The sequence below is a fragment of the Gordionus sp. m RMFG-2023 genome, chromosome 1 (genome assembly GCF_954871325.1).
Source record: "Gordionus sp. m RMFG-2023 chromosome 1, tfGorSpeb1-WG-v2, whole genome shotgun sequence".
NCBI classification, from domain to species: Eukaryota; Metazoa; Nematomorpha; class Gordioida; order Chordodea; family Parachordodidae; genus Gordionus; species Gordionus sp. m RMFG-2023.
This window is the reverse complement of record NC_088775.1, coordinates 41293161-41315616: the sequence shown is the minus strand read 5'-3', so window position 1 is coordinate 41315616 and position 22456 is coordinate 41293161. Positions and strand designations below refer to the sequence as shown.

At 27.0% G+C, this 22456-nt stretch overlaps 1 protein-coding gene across 1 annotated transcript in view; it reads left to right on the top strand.

Moving 5' to 3' along the window:
* LOC135925609 (probable N-acetylgalactosaminyltransferase 9) overlaps window positions 1-22456 on the top strand; it is a 56132-nt gene that overhangs the window by 5769 nt on the left and 27907 nt on the right. Inside the window, exons 6-12 of the mRNA XM_065461008.1 lie at window positions 2960-3137; window positions 3453-3683; window positions 5734-5851; window positions 9045-9233; window positions 11993-12133; window positions 12402-12506; window positions 12703-12852. Of these exons, the coding sequence (XP_065317080.1) occupies window positions 2960-3137; window positions 3453-3683; window positions 5734-5851; window positions 9045-9233; window positions 11993-12133; window positions 12402-12506; window positions 12703-12852 (1112 nt within the window). The remainder of the gene's footprint in view (window positions 1-2959; window positions 3138-3452; window positions 3684-5733; window positions 5852-9044; window positions 9234-11992; window positions 12134-12401; window positions 12507-12702; window positions 12853-22456) is intronic.

The following is a 22456-nucleotide window of genomic DNA, read 5'->3' as shown; positions in this document are numbered from 1 at the left end:
CCCGACCTATTTTCAAGCCCGACCTATTTTCAAGCCCGGGAATATAAAGCCCGGGCCGGGCGGAAATATTTTTTTTAAAAATATCGTGCGGCCGTGCAAATGGTACCTCTGCAGGTCTCTAATATTTATAATAAAATAATACGATTCATTTATATAAAAATTAATTATAATTTCTATTTAAAAAAAGAGTGTAAATAATATTTTGAGAATATGATATAATTCTAATCAATTGATTAAAATTTCTATAATGATCAAAAGCTAAAAGAAAAAAAAATTTGAAATAGGAAAAAAGAAAGGAAAGTATAAGCCACGGTAAGGGGAAAAGCTTATGAAAAGAGTGTCATCTTTTTCCGATTCTCTATTTTTTTTTATATCATTTTTACTTTTTTCTTCCCTTTTTCAATCGTATAAGGTCAATTCAGCAAAATTTTATCGTGAAATATTTGTCGCGAATATTGTTTGTCGCGAATGTTGTTTATCGAAGGAATTTTAGAGCGAAGGTAATATTGTGAAACCGATTTCGCGACTTTTTTTTCCGCATAACATTTTTAGCAAAGACAATAATCGCATATTTATTTCAACAAAACCTAAACCAAGATACTATAGAGTGAATACATTTTAGGGAAAATTTTATCGCGAACCCATTTTAGTGAAGCTTTTTATCGTGAACCCTTTATGGTGAATTTTTTATCGCGAATATATTTACACGAAGTTATTATCGCTAGCGCATCCAAACTAGAGGTCTGCATTAGGTGGGTTTTTGGACCAAAAGCCAGCCCATCCAATGTTTTAAAAAAAATTTAACCCGCCTGCCCATAGTTTTCAAAAAAATATATACCCGCCCACCCCGCCCATTTGTCTAAAATTCCTTACCCGCCCGCCCATTAGTCTTTATAAAATTTAATTATGGTCATTCTTTCATTTTTTTAAGCATCAAATAAAAATATTTCAGCTTTATACCTCTACAAAAAGTTTATAATTTAGGAAATTAATATAAGTATAAAAATAATCAATGTAAATTATGGACAATTTATTTGATCAAATTAAATATTTATAAAAAAATATAAATGTAAAATTAATATTATATGAAATTATGATGCGAAAATAATAATGAATCGACATTTTCTGGATTCAAACACGTTCTTCTTTGTTCTAAAAATCTTCCAGCAATGCTAAATCCGCGTTCGGAAGAAGCACTAGAAAAGTTTTATTACATTCCCATAAAAGGAAATTTTTAATAGACAAAATTGTTTATTTATTCTAAGAAAAAAGTCTTATTGTAGTTAGGTAAATGTTCTTCACTAAAAAAAACGATTGGTACAATAAAAAAAGAAATATTGTTATAGATCATTTAAACAATTATTTTTTTTAGTTTGTTTTTGAACAAAAATTTTAAATTTCCTTAACCCGCCTGCCCATTGTTTAAATTTCTTAACCTGCCCGCCCAGCCCGCCCAAGGTAAATTGAGCAACGTATTTGATCGGTCAAATACCTAACCCGGTTCTGAACCTTCAAAGTATAGGCTATTTTAAATAGTGTTTAAATTTTTTTAACCCGCCTGCCTGCCCATTCTTGAAACTTTTTTCACCCGCCCATCCGCCCGCCCATCCAATGCAGACCTCTAATCCAAACTATAAATATATTGCGAACTATTAAAAAGAAAATACATATTATAATCATTTAACCAGATAAGTTTTTGAAATCATAAACGCAAAGTTTTTAGGAATCTTTTTTTACTTATTGTCTATTAAATAAGCATGAAACATTTATCTGATGTGATAATAAATTAGCAATTTTTTTCGGTTATCTCTTACTCATGGTTAAATATGTAGGGAGCATTTGGGTTACCCCATTGAATCCCATCCCCTCTCCCTCAAACATAAATTTAAAAAATGCGCTTTATGCAAATAAAAGTAAATTTTAACAAATATTCTGAAAAACATTTTTTTCGTACTTATCAAGATTAAAATATTTTATTGATTTTCTCAGATTATCTTTAAAAATCATAAAAGATTTTGCTAAGTAAATTTTTTAATTAATTTTCTGAATTTTTTCATAAAATTTTCCAGGTAATTTTTTCAAAAGATTTTTCGTGTAAATAATAAAAGGGATTCTCATTTTTTTAAATATCTTATTTCTCTAAATTACTTGCTTTGTTGGAACTGCAAGAATCTAAACGGTGTTGTATAATTATATCTGAAAAAAGAGAGGAATAGGAAATTATAGAAATAATTCATTTGATTTCCAATCTATAATTGTTTTAGTTTTTGTATTGGATGATCAATTTTAATGTCAGTTCAATTTTAATAACAGTGTTTTTTTAGGAAAAACACATCATTAAACGCTTCTGCTCAATTTTTAGGCATTTTTACTCATTTTTCTCTAGCAAAATGGAATTAATATAATTTTCCTAAAAATAAATATATAAATAATGTCGTCAGCTAATAATGTTTTAAAAAACATCAGTCAACAAAGGAGAAAAAATTAAAGTATTATATGGAAAATGTTTCAGATCAAAAAAATATAAAGATGTTCCTATTAGAGATTTGCAAAACCTTTCCCTGAGGCCGAGAATTTTTTAAAAAAAACTTAAAATAGACTGGACAAAAAATTATATCTAGCTGGACTGAGAAAGTCGTTACCGAACTAGGCCGGTTAAGTGTCATGCACAAAAAAATTACAGGCCGTTGCAATTAGATAAAAATATTTTGGGTCGGGCATGACAATTTATATAAAAGTTAGGCAGAGTATTTAAAATCTCTGAGTTTCGTAAAATTTTATGAGGCCAGCTCGGGCTGAAAAAAAAGAAAGAAGGAAAGAGAGGAAATAGAGAACAAACGAACGAACGATGAGCGTTTGAGCCATTTTTTAATTATATAAAGGCAATAAACATTGAATCATTTCCAATATATTGCCTTCAACTATATATACTAACTAAATAATTATAATAAAAACATAGTTGAATTGAAGGAACCCTTGAACGACTATGTGAACGATTATTTCGGGTCAAAACTGGTTAAAATGTATAGGAGTGAAAAAAGGATAGGCTTAATCAAGGCCAAAATTGAGGGCGCTAGAAAGTCAACAGGAGATATACTCATCTTCCTAGATGCCCATTGTGAAGTCAACGTTGGATGGTGAGAAACAGGACTTTTTTTTATATTTCTACACAAAATTCAATTGTTTTTAAAAAATTTATTTATTTTTAGTTAATTATGGGTCATTTATGGATTGCAATTTATATGGTTCAATAGGGGTATTGTTCTGCAGATGCCTTTTCAGGCTATTCATTTAATTAAAACTGATTTTATGCTCCTCTACACGTCTGTCAATGCATTATTTTATTATATATTAATTTTTTTTTTAAATTGAAATTTAGTGACAATAGAGCTTTATTGGATTTAAAGTTGAAGAGCAAAAAACGTTTTATTTTATTTTTTATAATTCAAAAGGATCGAACCTTTATTGCAAAGGATAAAAGACAAAAGGAACGCAGTATTATGTCCTTTCATAGACACCATCGATGATGAAACCCTAGAATATTCCACAGATCCAGGATTTAACGTAGGTGGGTTCACTTGGAGCCTCGATTTCAATTGGATACCAGTTTCGCCACGCGTCCAACTTTCTATAAAATCTCCGGCTCAACCTATTAAGTCTCGCTTATCTCTTATTTACATTTCGTTTTTTGCTTTTCTTCTTCTTTTTCTTGTATTTTTTAATTGCTATTTTTTATTATATCGCTTATCGAATGTGGAATGTTTAATTATGTAATATCTGACTCTTACACGTAATGTTTATAATATTTTTTTAAAACAAGCCAAATATAATATACTGCGAATTAAAGGTGGGCGCCGTCCTAATTTTTTACGGCCCGCCCGTAATTTTACGCCTTTTCACGCTTACTAATAAAAAAATTTTGACCTGACCCACCCGCTAAGGCAATATTTTGATCACTCCCGTCAGGCCCGAAAATTTACGGCATTTTAAAATTTCTCAAAACTTTATTACCATACCTTTACCTTTTTTGAATTTGTTCTATCATAAGTTTTTATTTCTCTAATTCCATATTAATACAACAAAATAATAACAATTTATAAATCAAAATTTTTATTTAGAAAAAGAAGAAATGCTTTTTATTCCAATTGTGTTAGCCTTTCCCCTAATAAGCGATTGGCTATAGAAGATCCTTTCACTAGAAGGAAACTTGTCGGGGCTGACAAAATTTTACTAATTAATTTTCTCAAAAAAGGAAATGAATTTTCCAGCTTCCAAAACTTCAAAATATTGCAATTGTTATTTGTTTTATGAGCGATTAATCTACTTTCATCTTTAGATGTTGATGCATCATCAGAATCATCTAGAAATTCTCTAAATAATTCATTTAGAATATACTGTTTTTATGTGTGTAGGATGAATTAGAAAAGTTGTAAATGATAGTTGGCAATGACTTATGCATATCATTTAATTTTATAACATTTAGCATTATAATGTTATTTTATATAGTCAATTAAACACCTAAGACTTTTGAAATTCGGATCTAGAATTAAGCCTACCTTTGTAGTGGCTGCATAATAAATCTTTCCTTTAATTGAGAAATGTTTAGGGTTTTGATTTTTATTATATCACCTTCAGAAGGTTGACGAAATTTTACTAATATTTATTTCCATAGATAAAAATCATTTAGAGAATCTGCGCTCAGATTACCGAGCCTTCTGGAATATTGATAAATAAGTGTGTGCATAAGACTCTACAATCAGTGTACTAAGTATATTTATTATGATAATTATGTGGTAAATCATTCAAAAAATTTTGTATTAAAGTCAGAGTCAGACCTTTAATATATACTCAAACAATTGAGAGGCAATGGAAAAGCTTCAAAATTAATACCCAAAAGTTTTAGAGAAAAGACAAATTAAAATTTAAATGTACATATTTTTTTTTAAATACTTGTAAATCTAAATGTAAAGGAAAAATTATTGTCATTTATACATATATTAAACAATTAATAATTATTATAATTAAGTATTTTAGATTGTAGGTAAATATGAGAAAATTAAAAAAATAAGTTATTAAAATGTTTAATCTTCCTATAAATTTTAAATGATTATAATTTGAGTGCAAATAGTAAATATATAATAAAGATAAATCAAAATAAAATATTTAAATTAAATTTATTCTTTCCTAAATTTCTATTGCTGAACGAGAGTTGGGAGAAATATTCTTTTTCATTTAAAATTTTATCGAGAAAAAATGTTGTTTATAAAATGTGGAAGTTTGTTTTGTTTTTAAAAATTATTCTTTTTTCAAAAAGAACTAAATTAAATTAGAAAATATATATTATAATTATATAATTGCAAACTTATATTATAAAAAAACAATTTTGAAAATTAAAATTTCCATGATTAACGGGGAGTTTATGTTCACGCCCAATCACGCACCGCAATGGGAAAACCCATGCCCAGTCACGTCTAATATTCACACTCACGCGATGACCCACCGTGACCCATCGTGACACGAGTAATTTCACGCCCGAGCTCACCTCTACTCCGAATATTTAATAACCTACTTTAGCCAACATTTTTATATCATTATAAATATAATTCGGCTCTAAATAAGAGATCCCTAATAGAGACATATTATTTCGATTTATATTTGCAAATATATAAACGAAAGTTTGATCACTCCAAATTCACTGCTATAAAAATATATTTCTTTTTATCGAAAAAATAGTTCACCAACGATGGCAGGCGGCCTTTTAGCGTTGAATAGAAATTATTTTTGGGAAATTGGGGCTTATGATCCTGGAATGGAAATATGGGGTGGCGAAAATCTAGAGATGTCATTCAGGGTAATATACATTTTTACCATAAAATATATTAAAAAGCGAATAATTTTATTCATTTTTATTCCAACACATTTGTCATCATAGTAAAAGTATTCAAAAAGTAAAGTTTTATTGAATAGGCATGAGAATAATAGAAATTATCCAAGATATAAAACAGCAGAGGTTGATAATCGTTTAACAAGATGCTAATGATAATAAACTTAAACGAAGACATTAAATTAATGTACATTAATTATGTTTAAAAGTATTTCCGAAGCTAATAAAAATCAGTTCAATGTTTTAAAAGAATTAGAAACATCTTAAACTTTCAAACCAATAACTTGAGGCTTATATGATATTATTTTGGCTAAAATCTTGATCGGGTCGTTTCTAAAAATAGACCCGAATCGGGTTTTTTAACAACCCTACCCCGATACATCAAAGTATATGACAGAACCCTCTACGTCGACTGAATTTGTTATAAAAACATCTTATACTTCTAGGGAATGATGATATTTAATTAGTGAATGTGAAAAATAAAAGCCAATTCAATGACCAACAAACATTATGGCTCTACTACAAAAGAATTGTGAGAATCCATTTCTTAGCAGAAAACGTCATACCAGGTATAGATTAAATTTAAGGGAAAACAAATATCCACACTTTTCCAATCCAGCTAAAAAATCTTTATATACCACTAGCACACCTTGAAAGGGTTTTTAATATGGAGTCCGGCAAATTTGAATAAAATTATTCTTTATGCATGATAACTTGCTAGATTCATTCAAACAAAAAGTGGGAAAATTTAATTCTAAAAATTATTTTGTTAAGCCTTTACATAAGAAATATGCAAAAAAAATATTGTAAAACAATATAAAAATAATTCTTATTCATAATAGTTTAGAAGATTTTATACCAAAAAATAAATTGTTAATTTTTATCAAGGTTCTGCACACGCATAAATTAAATATCCTTCGATTTCTGTGCTATAAAATATTTTTTGAACTTTACTTGAACCTCGTGCTTCTTTATTAAAATAATGGTATTATTGGGAATATTTTGGTATATCCATTATTTTAGTCATCATTAATAATGAAAATAAAATATTTTCCTTCAAATCCTTAAAATGTGTCTCTTAGTCGCAGACTTATAATATTCAAAACTATTTTTGAAGCTTTTATTCTTCTACATTTTATTTTTTGGGCTATTTTTGAATCAGAAAAGAGAATGGATAAGTTTTCAGTGCTATCTGTAGATAAATAACTAATCGATGATTTAATCGTTTGAAAGATGAATGGTGCTTCGGATATTGAATTATTATGCATAAATGAACGTTTTTAAGTCTTGTTGAATGTTTTATAACATCATTGACTCCTCCATACTGATATCAAATTTTATATCGTATATTATACAAATTGCATTTGAACTAGTTTGTTTATCTTCTCTAATTCATAGGTATTGCGTTTAAAAATATTGAGTATTTTTCTGCGAATTTTTGTAATTTATATATAATTAGGAATTTAAAATAAAAAAGAAATATTAAACCAGAAGGATATTTAACTAATCAATTTCTTTCCTGAAGGAGATAGGAAGAAAAATTACCAATCTCATAAGCAATTTCTAAAGAATATTTCTGTATTCTCCTGAATATTGGCTTAGAAATTTGCCGGTTAAATTTCTTATCAATTTATGGCTTCATCTAGCCTTTTATCTATCGTTTTTTAATTTAATTTTAAGTTCTCGTGGATCGTAATTGTTATGAGAGAGGCAAAAATATCGATACAGGTAAAGTCCAAATACATATGTTTTCCTTTGTACCATGGGATTAGTGTATGTTTCAAGATTTAAAAATTACACGGTTTGAAATGTGTTGGAATATTTGCTCCGTATAGTGATTTCTAAATAATTTTAATTATTTCATGTCATATGTATTTATATCTATTAAAAATACATGGAGACTCTTTTTGGTTATTGTTCCCTGCATCTTTAAAGTTTAATGGATTGAGATATTTCCGCCCTTAGCCTGATTGTCACTGCGTATCCAAATTTGGCGTCTGACAAAAGTGATCTTATTGCTTTACCTAGATAGGCACCTAGTCAATCATAACAAGTCTTGTCCATAACTAATGAATATAGGTTTGCAAGCGCTGCTATGTATTGTTGTTCGGAAGTGTATCATCAACGCAGCGCGATACCAAAGGAGCATCCCAATCCTTTTGTGAAATGTGTTGGATAATATAATTTGTTCTCTCTGTTACATTTACTGACTAATTAAAAAATGCAAAAAAAATAACTAATCCTCGGTTGGTTAGATTAGATTAAAAATGAGTCCATTTACTAATGGAAAATGCTGTAAATAATACGTTTGATAAGGGTAAATGGGTGCGTAGACGAAGTCTACCGGATTTGGTGATTAGTACCCATGTATTCTGACAAAACTTTAGTCTAAAAATATCCTCCAATATGGATTTAATTTTAATTCGCAATTCTGAGGAATTTTTGGAAATAAGAATGTCCCCTATGATCTGAAGCAGTAAAGAATTTTGGGAATGTTTAAGATTTTTTTAATGTTACAATAATCCCGATGTAAAAGTAAACGTTTAAAGATTTTTTACTTTGATGTTTGATCGTTGAGGTTCTTTCCGGGAATGTTTAGATACTGACTAAGTCACCTATTGGTGACCTAAAGTAAATATGGTATTTGCTCTATTCCTGACCTATAATTTAGCCAGCTGAATAATGGCTAAATTAGTTTTAACTGAAAATTATTACCTCAGTCACGGTGTTTTTTTTTAATATAGCTTAACTTCATAGAAAGAAAATTAATTCTTGTCCTAATACCAACCTAATTTACCTTGGCACGCATTTGTAGATTAAGCCGAATTAGCCAATTTTTAGCAATTACATAAATATGCTCCTGAGAAACACCTGCCATTTAAATAAATATGAATCATTTTTATAGAATGCTTTAACTTGTTCTATTTGAATTCTGCTTGATTTTATCTACTAAATATGTGATAAGACTTTTTATGGTTAGGATATATCTCGATCAAGTTCGGGATATTATTACTTTATCTATTATATTTTTTTCATGAGATATTTTTACCATCGCTGTTGGTTATCATCGATATCTTAAAAGTTTACAACCAAAATTTTTCTTAATTTTTATCAAAATTCAAAGAAATTAATTCTTACATTCAATTTAAAAAATTAAAAGGTATGGCAATGTGGTGGTTCTTTGGAATTCCTACCTTGTTCCAGAGTTGGGCATATATACCGTTCAGCACATCCATTTGTCTGGCCCGAACACCTGAACGATACCCACGGCAAAAATTCTATCAGGTTAGCCAAGGTGTGGATGGATGAGTACGTGAGACTATTCTATATTCACCGACTAGATTTGAAGGTTAGTTCAACTTTCATCTAAAAGTATTTAATATTTTAAAAATTAAATCTATAAATTATATTTAACAATTGAACCTTTGACTAAATTTGGACATTTCCTCAATTGGGAAATGTATATTATTTTTTTTATGTGACACGTTAGGGAAAGCTTTTGCATTTTAAATTTTACCAGTTATATAACTAAATGTTTTTTCACGTCTTCTATTTTAATATTTAAATCCAAAAATTATATAATAAAAATAAGAAATTAACTTGTTTTTTATTCCTTATAGGTAGTACCCATCAGATATTTTACTAAGTAAAATTGATATAATGGTCACAATCACAAAGAAGGGATAATAAATAACAAAATTGATTTTTTTTATAATTACCTAATTAATTTAAATTAACTTGACTCCAATATTGCCTCTTCTGAATGGGCGAGTCTAGGTCATTATTGTTTTTAATTTATATAATACATAGATATGAGATAGGTATCAAATTAAATCTATAGGGAATTTCTTTTAATCACCACTCTAAGGGATCTAGTTTTAAGAGATCAGGATTGATTACATTTTTGAAATTTTTATAACATCAAAATTAGATATGATGATGGCCTGGGCCTTGGGAGGGGGTATCAAGATTTATGAATAGTATTACATTCTAATATTTAAATTAGCTTTTCTTTGATATATAATCGTATCAATTTTTTTTTAATTTTAAAATACAAGCCTTATCCCCTACCCAACACCTCCATGAGCTGTCCTATCCCATATCTTATGACTCTTTTAAGCGTAACTCCAACCTAGTCCAAAAAATAATTTTAAAATCCAATTTCTTTAAAATAATATATGCCACCTTGTAAAATAAGTATTATCGATTTCTTATTCTAATTATTTTGAATATCATTTCGTTAAAAAATTTAAAACATTTAAAAAACTTATTATGAAATTCAATGAAATATAATTATTACTTTATTACATATTAAATGTATCCAATAATTTATTTTTAAAGACTTGTTTATATTATAAAAAAACATGTCAGAATTTAATTAATAAAGTGTATAAAATAATAATTTTTACCTGGAGAAGCAGTTTATTCAGATATTTGCTGATTTGAAGTTGTTGCGTTATTCTAATTTCCTTAATCATATTATTATTTTTTGTAATCTTATTTTTATTATTTTTTGTAATTTGATTTTATAACTTATTTGCGTAACCTTGTTTTTATAACTTTCGGCGTAACCTTACTTTTTATATTTTATAATATATTTACTTTTTGTTTTTCGTTTGTATTCTAATTTATATTTATAGAAAATGTATATATACTTTAAGAAAAGAAAAAGAAATTGGTTAATAAAATATATTTTTACTGACTCGAACCTCGCGCTTTATCGTTAGTGTCCTTATTCTTTTCAGAAGTTTAGTCAAACATTGCCATTATTTTAAATTCTAAAAATCCACAACTTCGAGAATATTAGAAACTTATCAAAAACAATCAATAAAAAACTTGAAAATTAATTATTAATTTGTTAAAATTTTTAATACTAAATTATTTTAAATACTGCCCAAATCAATAACAAACTTGAAAATTAATCAAAAACCTGCCAAAAATTTTAAACATACTGCCCACTTAAATTAAAGGCTGACTAGAATAATTAAAATTACATTTCTTATTTAAAAAATTGCCCATATAATTAATTGTCATTATAAAAAACAAAATTGACTGGCCATCTAAAATAACTAAATATTTTTTTTTAATACAAGATCTAGAATATAAAAATAAACGAAAAAATTTTTTGTACTGGTTTCTGATATTAACATCTTTATCTATCAGCACATATAAAATGTTATTTTTCAAGAGATTGAAGTTAGGAAACGTTTATGAATCAAGAATTAATGGCCTATTAAATGTATTAGAAGAAATTACTACCGTTGAATGCCCGATGAGAATTCAATTTGAAAATTTAATTTATATATATTTAATCATTTATATATTTTATTTTATATGAAATACCTTTTAATACATTTCTCTTCTTTTTACCCACTACATTTGATTTATCTTTGCATTAATTTCATAAATTTTTACACGCAATATTTTTTATATAATCATTTTTAACCTGTGCAATTTATATTTTTTGCGATATTTAAACACATTTTCTATAATTTGCAATTTTATTTCTCAGCAGTTAAAGTCATATTATTAAATATTGTAATAAAAAGATATTAAAAATTACAAAATTAATTAAATAGGAGAAATAATTCCCTATAAATATATCTACGAAATAAAAATCTTTAAATGAAATATTTAAAAATTTTGAGAAAATCAATTCCTGGGAATGAATTATTTTCTAATAATTATTATTGTGGATTTTTTTTCCGGGAATTATTTTCCGCTTACCCAAATATATTTATATTTTTAATTGAATCTTGTGATTTTTGTTTGTATTTTAAATAAATATTTGGTAATAAAATTATTAAATACAAATAGTGAATTTATTTATCATAATTATAGTTCGTAAGGCAAATATATAATTTTGACGGCCCCTAAAATTTTTTTTGTTAATATCAGAAACCTCCTACTTAAACATTGTCCTAAAGTTGTCAATAAATGAATTGATTAAAATTTTGCTCTGCTGGGTTAACTAGACTTAATTATGTACATTAATGAATATATTATGTTTAATTATTCAAGATTTTATATAAAACAGAAGAAAGAAAATAATTGAGTGAAAATCTTTACTATTATCTCCATACAAATTTTTTCAAATTATTTGTTAAGGATGTAGATAGCGAAGATTTGGACGTTTCGGATAGGATAGCGCTGAGAAAAAGACTGAACTGTAAGAGCTTTAAATGGTATTTGGAAAATGTGTACCCAGAAAAATTTGTGCCGGATGAAAATGTTTTGGCTCATGGGAAGGTTGAATTCATTTGTTTTTTTAAATAAAAGTATATTTTAATCCTGTTGATAGATATTTTCTAAGATGCAGTTGTACATATTTTTAGGCCCGCTCAATGACATTAAAAATAACCTTGACTGACTGACGATTTATCCTTAAAAGGCTTTTATCACTAATTTTACTGTAATATTATAAAATTATTTTAATATCAAAAATAAATTTATTTATACTAATATTAAAATGTTGAAGTCAGCATAAAATTTATAAAAAATAATTTTTAATTTTAAGGTTAAAAACATAGCTACCCAAATTTGCTTGGACATGCTGGGGAAGAATACAGAAAAATCTCAAACATTGAGCATGTTCAGTTGTCAGTCTCGTAGTTCAGAAGAAGTAAAACTTTAAAAGAATATTATTAACAAAGGAAAGGAAATGAAAGAAATAGATGGAATATAGAATGTAGGCGTAAATTATACTTAGCTAGTGTTTTCCTCTCATTAGCAACATTTAAAGCTGAGCAGTTTTCTCATAAATATTTTGTGTTATTTATATATTCCCTATAGTATTTTTATTATATATTTTTATATAGTTGTTTTCGTTAGCCAAGGATGGGAAATTAAGGGCGGAAGACTCGTGTGCAACATGCAACACTACTGAACCAGATAACGGAGCCGTCATAATTATGAGAAATTGCGAAGTCGAAGACGATGTACTAAACATTTGGAATCATCCTCTAAAGGTTTATCTTAAATGAGCTTATAAATCTTCTTTCGAGATTTTATGAGATATGATATATCCAATCAACATTTTATAAAATATTTTTGAGTTAGCCCATTATGAATGAACAGATATACTCATTAATATATTAATATAAATTAGTAATTATATTTTTAATCTATTAGATGGTTTAAATCTATTAATATATTAAAAATATTAATAATTAAAATATATAATCCTATAATATTCATCCGCAAGTTGGTGTTTATTATTTTTATATAATCAAAACCCCATAACTGTGAAGTGTTGGGACTGAAAAAATTTATTTTTTCACACTTATCCGAATTTTGGCAATTATAACAAATTTAATTTTTTGTTAGATATTACCAATTTTGTTATCTTTAATATACACATTCTTTTGCTTGGTTAAAAAAAATTTAAATCAATAAAAATATTTTTTTGTAATTTGTGTCTAATCTGGATATTATTATATGATATTTTAAAATTGTTTCCTATAAAAATTTTATATATAGATTTGATAAGTTTATGATAATTCAAAATATACAAATCAATTCATATAAAGATTTCTTTCCAATTTTTACACAATCAATAATTTTAGTAAAATATTTAATAAATATACATGTTAAGTGTTATTTTTTACAACTATAAATCATTTTTTGAGTGCGTTTTTTTAAATTTAAAAATCGGATTTTACCGGAAATATATTCTATCATAATTGGAATACCTATTTTATGGATTGTAGACAATTTTGCTATTAACCTTTGAATTATTTATAATTTATATAAAAAATACATGGAAAATTTTATATAAATTATATTAAGTTTAAAAGTTTATGAAAAAATTGTAATTTTTAGGGTAGGTATTTTAAACATGATGGAATACACTTCCGGTAAAATCCGATTTTTAAATTTTTAAAAACGCGCTGAAAAAAAATAATTTAAAGTTAGAAAAATGAAATATCGCCAGGACAACACATTGAGTCCACCCTAACAAATATATATATAAAAAAATATTGTTTGTTTCATATTGGTAATATAAAAAAAATATAAGAAAACCATAGAAGAAAAGAGGGATATTTTATTCTAAATTTAGGAGTATCACCGCTGATGGCGATATTCTTTAAATGATTTACTATGATACTCTTTTTATTCTTTTATTCATTTTAAAATAAATTCAAATATAAAAAATGTTTAAAAATGGATAAAGTGATCTTTACAATTTCTTTTTAATATAATAAATAAAATCAATCCGCTATTTCGAAATTAATACATCTGTTAAAATAAATCACTTTATCAAATAAATTAAATTAAAAAAATGTAAATTACAAGTTTATATTTATATCTTTACAACACTTAATACATAGTCTCAAATTCATTCTTGTAAATATTTATAAGAAAATTTGATATAGAAAGCTTAGCGACTTAAAAGTGTAACAAGAAATATAATATTTATATCCAGTGTTGTTAAAAGCTACTTTTAAAAGTAGCTTGATATAAAAAAGTAGCGCGATATTAGCTACTTTTAAAAAAGTAGAGAAGAGCTACTTTTCACGCTCCTTTGGAATTTTTTTAAAATATTTTTTACATATCTCTATTTCTACAAATAAAAAATATGACTAAGTTCAAATATATAAAAAAAATTTATATTTTAATAATTAATAACATTTCCATAATGTCATCTTCAAGTCTAGAGCGACTATCAGAAAGTATAAGCTATGATTAAAGAATCGTTAAACACTAACACGCAATGCAGTATTAAATTTAATATACATATTTTTATATAAGAAAAATCATCAAAAATATTCATTTGAGTATTTTTAGATTAAAAAGAATGCGACTAAAGATTTTCAATTGTATTAATTATTTCATAAAAATCATTCATAGAAGATTGTGTTTTTGATCCGGCTAGGGTCAGTCTAAAATTATAATGGAAATAGTAAGAGTAAAAATTATATAGGTGATAAGTAGATGGCCATTGTCAACAGGCAGCCCATCTTCCTTTAGTTTTTATCTATTGAACCAATTTCTCTTAAAATTGCATAAAATATGGGATTGAAATAAGTTATATTTAGCATATTTTGATAATAAATATATAAATAGATGATTGGTTAATTTTAACATGTTTAACACCCAGATAATAATTTATAAAATATTATTATTAAATAGATGAGTCTGATGATAAAATTAAATTTTAAGATTAATTATTTATTGTAATTTTTGATTTATAATATAATTCTAGAATAATATCTTATGACCAGCTGAAACATACCATGTGGACTGGGCCAGAAAATTAACTTTCATATTAACTCATCTATCTCGAAAACTATTATAGAAACAACTTTGATTCAAATTTTATTTTAAAGATTAATGATTGGGCTGCACATTGATATTAAATAGGTTAATATATTACTCAGGAAAATGAACCCTTCAACAAAAAAAAGGATCTAGGTTCGGGTTCGGTTACAGTAATAAAATTTATAAAAAATGACTCAAAATAAGACTTATTTTTCATTAATTTATTATTATACTTCATATACACATTCGTAATTTACAAATAAAAAATTTAAAATAAAAACTACAATCATAATATCTTCTAAAATATCATCTTTGAGATCTTCACTTAAATTAGACAATATATATTTTAAAGATGAAAATCGACGTTCTACGCTTCCCTAAAATAGTTAGTTATCTTTTTATACATAAATTATTGTACTTGTGTCGCCGGTACAGCTATGACGATTCTAGACAAGATATATAATTCTGGATATATTGAAGAATTTTCTTCCCAGATGTTTGAAATATTTGTATCCTTATTTATTCTTTTAACTTCTGAGAACTTTTCTATTAAAGATAAAATAGGTATTTTTTGATTCTCCTTTCTACCTGATGATAATTTTATTTTTTTTTCTCATTATTATCACTACAACCAATAGGTATTATTGTCGTAGCCTCCAATATATTGTAAATAATGGAGTTTTGCGTATGGCATAAATCCTTAAGATGGTCTTTAGCCATCTGTTTTTGCTCGATACTCAATAAAACTTGATATAGAGGATGTAAATATATATAAGGTATACAACACTATTTTGCAAATATTGTTGCTGTCAAATTTTCATGTTTTCTAATATTTAGTATTAAAAAGGACTAGTAAATCTTTCTAAATCTAATCAGCATCTAATCCATATGCCATAAAAATAAACATAATTGTTTTGATTTTAATTTTAATGTTGTTATTTTTATAGGAACTAATACACCAGTAAGGTCCTTTATTTGGCACCAATCATCTTCCGACAAAATTTTTATATTTCTCCAATTATACTACAAATATAATTTTATTTCAATAAAATTCTCATTATTTTTAATTAATAAATTCCAATAGTATAATCATAAAATTCGATATCAAATAATTCATATTCCAAATCATAAATATATTTATCAAATCTCAAAATCACCAACTGAATAAATTATTACTTTTACAATAAAAACATATTATTTAAAAGAATAATAATCTGATTGACATCTCTTGAAAATAAATAAACATTTTTATTTTTTTCTTTAATTCAACATTTGCAAACATGACTTCACATGCTCCTATAATAAAATCATTACAGAAATTTTTCAAACTTAATAATCGTTCTAGCATCATACAAATTGAGTACCAATGTGTTGTACGGTCTAATATTGCCATTGACCTTTTCATTGATTTTAATATTTTTACAATTGTGGGAGTTCTTAAATATTTTGCAACATCCGTTGCTTTATCGTTGATAGTTTTAAGTGATTGTATTTTAGGCATGCATTAATAGCCACTCGTAGAGTATGGGCTGCGCATCTGATGCCAATATATATTTGTGGGGAAATCTATTAATTAAATTTACATAATAAAATATTATTACCTACACTAGAAAATAATTTTTGATATCAATCTCTAAATAAAATGGAAGTCCAGGAAGAAAATTGAAAGAAAAGCGTGAATATAAAATAAATAATTCCACGAAAAAAAATTTATAAAATTTAAAAAATTTTATATTATTTTTTTAAAAAAATTTAAATTATTTTAAAAAACATTTTATATTATTTTTTAAAAAACATTTTATATTATTTTTTAAAAAAATATTTTTATATTATTTTTTAAAAAAATATTTTTATATTATTTTTTAAAAAAATATTTTTATATTATTTTTTAAAAATTTTTTATGACGCCTAGAACCCTTGGACCCTTCACTTTTAAAAAGGGTCCGGGTTGAGGATTCAGGGTCCGGGTTCACATCCCTGATATTACCTTTAAATGCTTTCTCAAGTTAAAGATAGTCTTGTTTGATGAAAAAACCTTCCGACATTTTATAATGAAATTTATACCCTGTGTTAATTTTCTTTATCGAGATAAAAATATTTTGAGAATTCAGGAAAAGGAAATTCCATATTGAATAAAAATACAAAAAAAAACACAAATAATCTACAAGAATTTCAATTATCAAAATATATCAGGAAAAAAAAATCTCTTAATTTTTTAATAATGTTTTTTACAATTATATTGGAACACAAAAATATCTCTTTATCACGTGTTCCTCAATGTTAATTATAATCCTCAACCTTATTTAAATCGGTTGATTGGCATTATATAATATTAATATAAATTCATATATAAAAATACGACATGCCACCCCTTTATGGGCCAATGGCATGCCTACAAATTAAAAAAAATATATATCATATTTACTATATACAATAGATGATGTTACGCAAATACGAGAATTTTTTTTCTTTTACTACGTCTCTTGATTATTAAAGGCATCCCTAGAATAATGAATATTCATGGTTCTATAAGGGTAAGCTATATGGACACCATCATATAACTTGTTAGGATAGTACTCGGCTAATATGAATTCTCATAACATCAATAGAATACTGAATATTCATGGTCCTACAAAGGTATGCTATAGGGATATCATATACTTGTTAAGACTGTAATCTGCTAATACGAATTCCCCATCCTATCATAATCATAGCGTGCAAAGGTTTGATCTTCATTCGTCTACATTTACGTCCTATGTATGTCATCATGGATCATTAGGGGTATCGATGGTCATCAGGTGATATGAATACTTGAAACGACGCAATTTTTTTTCCGTGATTGGAGAAGGAGTATATTCAGTACAAAAAGAAAAGAAAATTTATTTTATGTTCTTTTTTTTAAATATAATTTTCAAATTACAATTTTGGGGAATTTAAAAAAAATAAATAATTAAACAAATTATGCCATATTCTCTCCATAAACATTAATTACATTATGGAACGTCTCTTCTTGCTGCCTGGCAAAGATAACAAAAATACACAAGGAATATTAAAAATATTATTTAAAAAGGGGGGGGGGGAGAACACACAATCCATGTACAGTACCATCCCACACTATCACCATATATCTTTCATTTTTCTTTCTTTTTGCGGCTTACCCAGATCAAGGCATCTCACAATGATATAATAAAAAGCTAAAAATCACAAAATAAAAACAAACCTTCTCACCTAAACAACAATTAAAATCTGCTCCTTTTAAATGACCCGGCCAAAGATAGGAGTTCATTGTACACGAACTCTTTAATATACATTTTTATTAATTACGAAACAAACATTACAAATATATAAATTTAAAAAAAACACATGCACGCTCTTATCTCACATTACAACAAAAATATTTCTTCCCTTTCACTTTCTTCTTGCGGCCTGCCAAAGATGAAAAACAACCACAAATATGTAATAAAAATATCAAAACGGTTTCTCTAACTCAATACATGATTCGCTTTTAACCATTAACAATATAAGATACATCAATTTTCCATTTTAATCTTACATTTTCCAACTCTTATTTATCACTAACAACTGGTAACTCAATGAATACCAACTTTTGCCATTACAAACATGAAAGAATTTAAACCAATAAACTTGCATTTTATCAGCAAACCTCACTACCATCGTGTAATAATAAATATACCAATAAACTTGCATTTTATCAGCAAACATCACTACCATCGTGTAATAATAAATAAGCCAAAACAAAAAGAATACCAACAATTCACGTACATTTTAATTCCCGTTTATTCTTTATTTTTACATAACATTTACCCCGCAACTCCTCATAATCACGGAACACTTTTGGTAGATCTTGTAAACCGTGAACGGTTGAATTCCCTTGCCTATTAAGAGTATCTTTCCCATTAATTTCTCCAAATTATATATATAGTACATAATTACACTTTCAACCCGGTTACTCCCTCGGTTTTACTGTTGTCCTCAACTATTAATTCAGTGGAAAGTATATACATCTCAGAATTACAGGTTGAATTCCTTTCTTTTACAGTCCGTCTCTTCTATTTCCCAAATTTTATCTCGAAGATTATTAGCCATCCTCATGTTCTTGTCTCATTTGTAGCCTCCGGTATTGCAAAAATATTCCAAAAATTATTAAAGGTACTGAACTGAACAATCCAACTCCACCCCATGATGGTTTCCACCCTCTCCTTCACCACCCATAAATCCAGGAAAAAGATTACATCATTAATATTAACCCCCAATTTGGCCTTGCCTACAACGGCAACTTCTGACCCATCAAACTGCCTAACGCACATAGATTCTTTTTCCAGTCTACCCCCAGGCCAATACTTATAAAAATTCTCCTGGGACATCAAAGAGATACTAGCCCCGGTGTCAAACAACACCTCTATATTCCTATGGTCAACTTCCAAATTAATCCTCGGACCCGTACATGATCCATTTACTCTTTCCGTCATTAAAATATCATATGTTTTAATCGGAGAGTCAGTGTTTATTCTATCGGAAATAACAATTTCATTAGAATTCACACTGTTCCCTAAATTCAACTCGGAATTTAAAGGCCTACTACTAACAATTACATTTCTTTTAACAAGATCTGTGGGACATTTTTCCCAACTAAAATTCCTGACATCCCTTCTAAGGGAATAAAGAACAATATTCCTTGGATACAGCTCCCACTTGAACCGATTAACATCCCTTCCAGGGGAATTATGAGGATAACTACTTATTTTTACTTTTTCACCCCCATTACCACGATTAACCACATCTAATGTTTTGTTATAAAAAATTTTCCGATCTCTAGGAGCCCCGACCCCTATATGATTAACTTTGCAATCATATAGTCAATGCAAATCTTGAGATATTTCCATTCAGTACACGGCCACATGTCCCGGCCTTTTACACCTAAAACATAATCTAGCCCCGTTTATCCTGACCATTTTTACATTTGCATTTCCTACTTCAGATTTTTTTAACGGAAATCCATCTTTAAACCTTTGCTCTGGGACCACGCAAGTATCCATTTTGTGTCCCCTCCACCCGCAACAATTACAAATGATAATCTCCTCAAATCTTTTGTTTACTGACACTCTATTATTTTTATGGCACTTCACAGAATTTCTGTTCAACCTCATCAACGCATTGATAACTTCTTTCATCTCTTTTACCTCCTGGAGGATCTTCCTGGACCTCTCCAAACCATTCCCAACCTTGATTTCATCTAAAACATCTTTTAGACTACTTTCCAAGTCTGCTACCTTTTTAACATAAACAGCCAACACCGGAGTGTCCTTCCTAAAATTACAATACATTTCTGCCAGTATCGCTGCCTTTTCATCAAGAATTTCAATATAATTATCAATAAATACACAATTACCAATATCCCAATAGTAATCAACTGCTTACCTAAATCCTATTCATTAAAGTTCTTATACAAACATTATAACCCAAATCCTTATAAAAGAGAACCTTATCACCAAAACTATGCTCCCCACCATGCCTAACAAAATAAACCATTTGCTCATAAATTTTTAATTAAAATCACAGCCCAATTAATTTAAATTAAATAAAAATGTTTATATAAAAGAATATAGGGATATTATTACCAAATAAATTCTCAATTAAACACGTATTTAGTGTTAGAACTACTGCGTTGCCAAAAATTTATCAGATAAAATATATATCAACAAAAATTTTGTTTTACCTTTAAAACCGAATCACTCCAAATCTTCCGATCGGCGTCACGAGCACCACTGAATAAAAATACAAAAAAAACACAAATAATCTACAAGAATTTCAATCATCAAAATATATCAGGAAAATAAAATCTCATACTTTTTTAATATGTTTTTTACATTTATATTGGAACACGAAAATATCTCTTTATCACGTGTTCCTCAATGTTATAATATTAATATAAATTCGTATATAAAAATATGACACATATTATCATCATTTTTCAGGGAAATTAATATATGATCTGTAAACAAAATTTTCTTCAATATTAATCTCTATCGTTGATATTTTAAAATTTAAATTATTTTGAAAAAACTAGATTTAATTTATATTTTTAGATTATGATTCTAGAATAATTGTAAATAAATTTAAACAATTTTTATGTGTATTTATTATATAAAGCTGAAAATAGCGAAATAGTTAGTAGCGAGTTCGCTATCACTCTTTAAGTAGGGTGCTATACCTCTATTAAAAAATGTAGCCCTCTACTTTAACAACGTTGTTTATATTTTAATTTACACTAAAATCATTCTTGTAAGCAATTATAACAAAGTTTGACATAGAAAGTGCCGATTAAATATGGATTATTTATTTTATTCTTTGTTATAATAATAAACTTTTTAATTCTAAATAACATAAACACATGATTAAATTTTCTTAAAACATCTTATATTTCATATTAACACCTAGAATCTTACAAGGTCCTTGATTTAATTTTTAAAAAATTACTACTACCAGACCAAGCTATTTCTATATATGCAGTTTTCTATGTTACAGAATGGAAAAGTCCCAATCAAAATAGGAAAAGGTTCAATCATAAAAGTAAAAGTTCCGGTCAAAAAAGGAAAAGGGTCAATCATAAAAGGAAGGTCAAATCAAAAAGGAAAAGGTTCGATCAAAAAAAGAAAAGTGTCAATCAAAAAAGTAAAAGTCCCAACGGTTTAGGAAAAAGTCCGATCAGGGGAGTACTGTCGACGCTACGGCCTCGTGGGCATTTTTTATTATTCCCATTTTTGCGGACCTTCGGCCCGCTTTTGCCCGGTCTTCGACCGGATTCCCTTAATGGCTTCTTTGATCATGATTTTTATTACTTTTTAATTTTTGAAAATAAGTTCAAACGTTTTATATTTTTAGTGAAAAAAAGAATAATATTATAAGATAATATTATATTTTATTTTAAAAAAATGCACATCTAAAATCATATTCAATACCTATAGAAAATAATATTCATTGAAAAAATATATTTTATATTAGATTTACAACGATGTAAACTATATAATCAAATCATACATCACATGTTAAATATAAAAAAAATGCATACTCAATATATTAAATTAATTAATTATAAATATAAAATTATTGCAATACAATATGACAGAGAATAAAATTGCTGCACTTTTATAAAATCAGGCACCGATCATATTGTAAATAATTTTAATAAGATTCTAATAAAAGAATTAAGAAAATATATAATTTTTACGTTAATAAATCTCTCATTAACTTTGAACCTTTGCGCAAATATACAGGAATATTATCTAGTTC